Source organism: Berghia stephanieae, chromosome 6, assembly GCF_034508935.2.
Source record: "Berghia stephanieae isolate SIO BIC M18660-M18661 chromosome 6, UCSD_Bste_1.3, whole genome shotgun sequence".
NCBI lineage: Eukaryota > Metazoa > Mollusca > Gastropoda > Nudibranchia > Aeolidiidae > Berghia > Berghia stephanieae.
The window spans coordinates 16,923,133-16,928,132 of record NC_088365.1 but is presented as its reverse complement, the minus strand read 5'-3'; the positions used below and the strand labels follow the sequence as shown (position 1 = coordinate 16,928,132).

General features: G+C 34.8%; 1 protein-coding gene across 1 annotated transcript in view; it reads right to left on the bottom strand.

The window, feature by feature from the left end:
- The window catches only part of LOC144974579 (dynein axonemal heavy chain 3-like), a 216,277-nt gene that overhangs the window by 54,620 nt on the left and 156,657 nt on the right, over positions 1-5,000 (bottom strand). The window contains 3 exon segments of the mRNA XM_078917583.1: positions 2,220-2,306; positions 3,158-3,329; positions 4,791-4,924. Of these exon segments, the coding sequence (XP_078773709.1) occupies positions 2,220-2,306; positions 3,158-3,329; positions 4,791-4,924 (393 nt within the window).

Here is a 5,000-nt window from a genome sequence, read left to right as displayed (position 1 = left end):
AGTTAAACAAGCTTCGCCACAAATTATACCCTGAAATTGAAAATGATATTCAATACAACACAGCAATTTACTTACGTCATTATTCTTGGCCATAAAAATTTAAGATTTAGGCATGGAAGAAAAAACAAGTTTGTGGAAGAGGAAATTAGTGCAATATAAGAAATATGAAAAGTGCAATAATCAAAAAGGACAAATAACATACTTGTTTAGAAGTGATGTGCACATAAAAAGTTGATAAATTAGATACAACAATAATGTTTCTAAAATTTACAACATAACAAGAAGCTTAACTTTTTACTGATCACGAGAAAAGAGAGATTTTATTTTGTACTGAAATCGGTTTATTTATTTCACCTACAAACTTAACATCTATCATTTCACAAATAAGAGTGTCACTTGTCTGTAATATGCGGATTTAACAAGATCATTTTCTCATCTGAGTTCATTATAAAATTTCATACAGTATCCTCCATCCTCGACCAAAGTCTTTTCATATGCCATAGTTGACTCTACAACGTATATATAGATAGAACGAAGATGGCGTCACTCAAACGTTTGTTATTGTATTTTGCCATCCGCATTTGTGAGTGATTCTTCACTAGACTGTATTAACCAGACTATAAACGTTCATGGGTACACACAGTTTTGTGTGTTGGTCCGTTATACTTCCGGAAGGCAATGTTATGAGTTTCTTAGCCAAGGGCATACTATCTATAGATAGTCATGTTAATACAGTTCAGTGAGCATTACTCATAAACGCGGATGGCAAAAAAACAATAACAAAGACCTGTGTGACGTCATCTTCGAACTATCTATATATAGAATGCACTTGGCCAAGGAGTTCACAACATTGCCATCCGGATGTATAACGGACCAACACACAAACTCTGTGTAACCATGAACGTTTATAGTCAGGTTAATACAGTTTAGTGAGAACAACTCACAAACGCGGATGGCAAAAACAATAACAAAGGCCCGAGTGACGTCATCTGCATACAATCTATACAAAAGCGTGTCGTTCGAGAACATTACAGGCGTATTCTTGTCGCACCACTGTGTAACATTTAAAATCATGTCTGATTCCGCGAGTTGAACACATTCATAGATAAAACGACAAACATAATATTTTGTTGTGCATCATAACAAAGTCAAATTTACGAGAGAAATGAATAGGGTGCAACAAACATGACATAAATGACAAAAAAGGTCAATAAACTCATACAGGAAAGTTAATAATTATTAGTTAGAAGTGTTCTAATACGAGATAGTAACAGATTTTGACATAAACCTGTTTGTTGAATGTATGTGATTCATGCATATCTAAATGTCAAAGATTTATGTGGTATGCTGTCAGATGTTTTCCAGACACTGGCGTATAAATGCCTCTGTGTGATTTTACAGACACTAGCAAATAAATGCCTTTATGTGATTTTACAGACACTATCGTATAAATGCCTCTGTAAACATTTCATCAAGAGAGTTATCAGTGTCCATTTTAATTTCCAGTTCTGGTTTAGATTCTTTAAAGACTCTCTGACCACACTTTGTCCAAATCAAAGTCCAAAGCAGTTTTTTTCGTCTTTAACTATTTTAAGAGAGAACAACAGTTCAACAAAATTGTGTGATGCTATTTGATTAATTAATTACTTAAGTTCTACCATTAGCCTGTTGCTCATGAAATCCGAACTTAATTAAAATATTAAAACAATGTCTTGTTAAAATACAGTAGGTTTTAAACTTGCAAGTGTAATTCCATGGCGACGATTCTTGCGGGTTGCTAATGTACAGTAATAACGTGCTTTTTATATTTTAGTCAGACTATGTACTTATCAAAGGCACTGAAATGATTTACTCTCAGTACTAGTAGTAGCCTATAACCCATGCATGATTTGATATGATATGATATGTGTTTGGTCATGGTAAAACGAAACGATAAAGTCATGAATTTTAGAAATATGTACATTTTTGTAAACTGCCTTATCTTTCTATATTGTCATCTTATTTCTTCAGATCTGGCGGCTATTATGAATTGATAATAAATTTAATATAATCATCAATGCAACCTTGTTTTCTAAAGAGGGAGTTAGACCTCTTTATGTACATTGAAATATTGAAACGGTGCAAACTTTGTTGGAAGAAAAATAAAGTATAGATATCCGTGCTCAAATTTAAAGAAAGTCGAGTGTCAGTTAAAATAATAAACAGAGGATATCGCCCACCTGTCTGAATGTTTGTTTCAGGAGAATAGACTCCAGGATGGGATCCAGCTCTTCTCCAATATTTTCTAGAAGACATGGGTTGCCAAACTGGGGAGATGAAAAGGTTAAAAAAAAACATGTATTGATCATTTCATGAATAATAATGACTATTCTTTTCATTCCACAATGTTTCAATTTCCTCCAACAGGATACATTCATATAATGCAAGACGCGGTCTTTGTGATTGTACTGTGACACATTCCGGTTCCGTCACTACCTATAAAGAGGATTCCAATCACATTATTTCTGCCAATGCCCTGAATATCTCATCCTTCTGAATCTTTTCCTCTTTCTTCTCCTCCTGAAACGACTACTACTACTACTACTACTACTACTACTACTACTACTACTACTACTACTACTACTACTACTACTACTACTACTCTACTACATACTACTAACTTACTACTACTACTACTACTACTACTACTACTACTACTACTACTATACTACTACTACTACTACTAACTACTACTACTATTACTACTACTACTACTACTACTACTACTACTACTACTACCACTACTACAACTATTACTACTACTACTACTACTACTACTACTACTACTACTACTACTACTACTTCTACTGCTACTATTAATACTAATGCTACTTCTACTACTGCTACTTCTACTACTACTACTACTACTACTACTACTACTACTACTACTATTACTATTACTACTACTACTACTACTACTACTACTACTACTACTACTACTACTACTACTACTACCACTATCCTTCTTATTATTATTATCATTATTTTTAAATCATTTTTATTATTATCATCATCATCATCATCATCATCATCATCATCATCATCATCATCATCATCATCATCATCATCATCATTATTATTATTATTACTATCTTAATACTATTACAAATTGACATACCTGTAGACAGTTCTCAAGAGACCGTACAAAGTTCGGATTACTCAGCTTGATGACCTCCAGCTTGTTGGACTTCTCCATATTCTTGACCCATTTGTTAGCCTGCCCTTGAGGGTCAATCATCAGAGGCCAGCGATTGGCTGACATCACGATGATAGCATTGTCGATTGAGTAGCTAAAATACACAATTATTTAGAATTCGTTTAGAATACAAAACAAAAATATATATTTATAGAAAAGTAATGTGATAATATTAGAATTGTGATGCTTCTTTTTTACTTGATGGTTGGCTCCTTCAAGAAGAATACGCTTCAACAGTCGTGACGTCACTTCCCTCGCAATTACGCATGGTAACTTAGTAATGGCTCTAAACTATCGGAACAATGGCGCATGCCCTTATGAAATATTTCTCGGACGAGCATAAAATCGCATCCAGAGGGGAAAAATAACATTATAAATATGATCGTGTTTTGACTTTTCACATTCTGATCACAAAACATTTGAAACGTTCTAGCCAGCATGAAGAATAAAAATTACCGATTTTCTTTGTTTAGAGCCATGATGGTCGCCATTGCTGGCGACGTGACATCAGACTATTGAATCCAATTGACACTGATTAAAATTTAACTGAGCTACGCTAGTATGTCATAACGTTAGTATTAATAGGCAAGTGATCGGGTTGGTTGGTTTTCTTCTTATTTTTGCAAGCTTATGTGAGCTGATTGTGGATAACGAACTTCACGAACGTGGAAACAGATTTATACATCTTGTACTCTTGGAATTTTCACAATAACCCCGTCACGTTTGAAAACGAAATGATTTAAAAGGTCACCAATATTTGTAAAAGTCGGTGAATGCTACAATCAGATGAGTCTTCCATGCCAAGTTCTTGTTTAATTCTTTTTTTTTCTTTAAAATAGTGAATAGATGCGTCGTAAATCATAATCATTAGCTGAGACATTAAAAATGATTGTCTTTCGACACTTTTAGGTCATATGTGTGCCTGTAAATGGTAAGCCAACGCGATTTGATAAGAGGTTGATTACAGGATAAGGCATGATAAAAACTAAGTAGAGTCCAGCGAAGAGGATCTCTAGAACCTGTGCTGACAGCATCGATCAATAAGTAACTAATAATTAGATGATGAAAATGAAAGCTTTCCTTATTGTTCTTACTATCTAGTTGCAAAGAAAATATTAGTGAAAGTCTCAGTGGTACGAAAATAATGTGGGCACTTTGGATGTATTTGCAGTCACAAAGGCAGCAATTTGGCAGTGTATATATTAGTCAGTATATATTGTGCGGCTATGTGGTTTTGTGGTATGACACTCGCTTTCGGATCGGAAGGTCCAGGGTTCGAGCCTCGCTCGGCGCATATTTGAGTCCTTGGAAAAGACTCTTTACTCACATTCTCTCACCGTACTCAGGTGTAAAATGAGTACCTGGCCGTCAACAGCGTTGTCTCTGTCGGAAAAATTTAAATATCGCCTAACAGGCGTTATGTCTCGTTTTACATGTTACGTGTTGCTGTTGGTCAGGGACCCTTTGTAAAGCGCTTTGAGAACATTTAGTGGATATTGCGCTATATAAAATCTCAATATATTATAAATAACATTGTAAAGGCATGAACACTTACTTATCGGCAGGCAATCCAGAGATATGCCAGTCCCGAATCTTGACAGGATCACCCAGGGTGGCAGACAGAGAGAACACCTCGGACATAGGGATGTTTTGCTCTTTACACATTTCAAACCATTCATGGATACAATCCTATCATGAATTTATAATACGATAATAATAATAATAACTTATAATACGAGTTAATGTAGTAGTAGTAGTAGTAGTA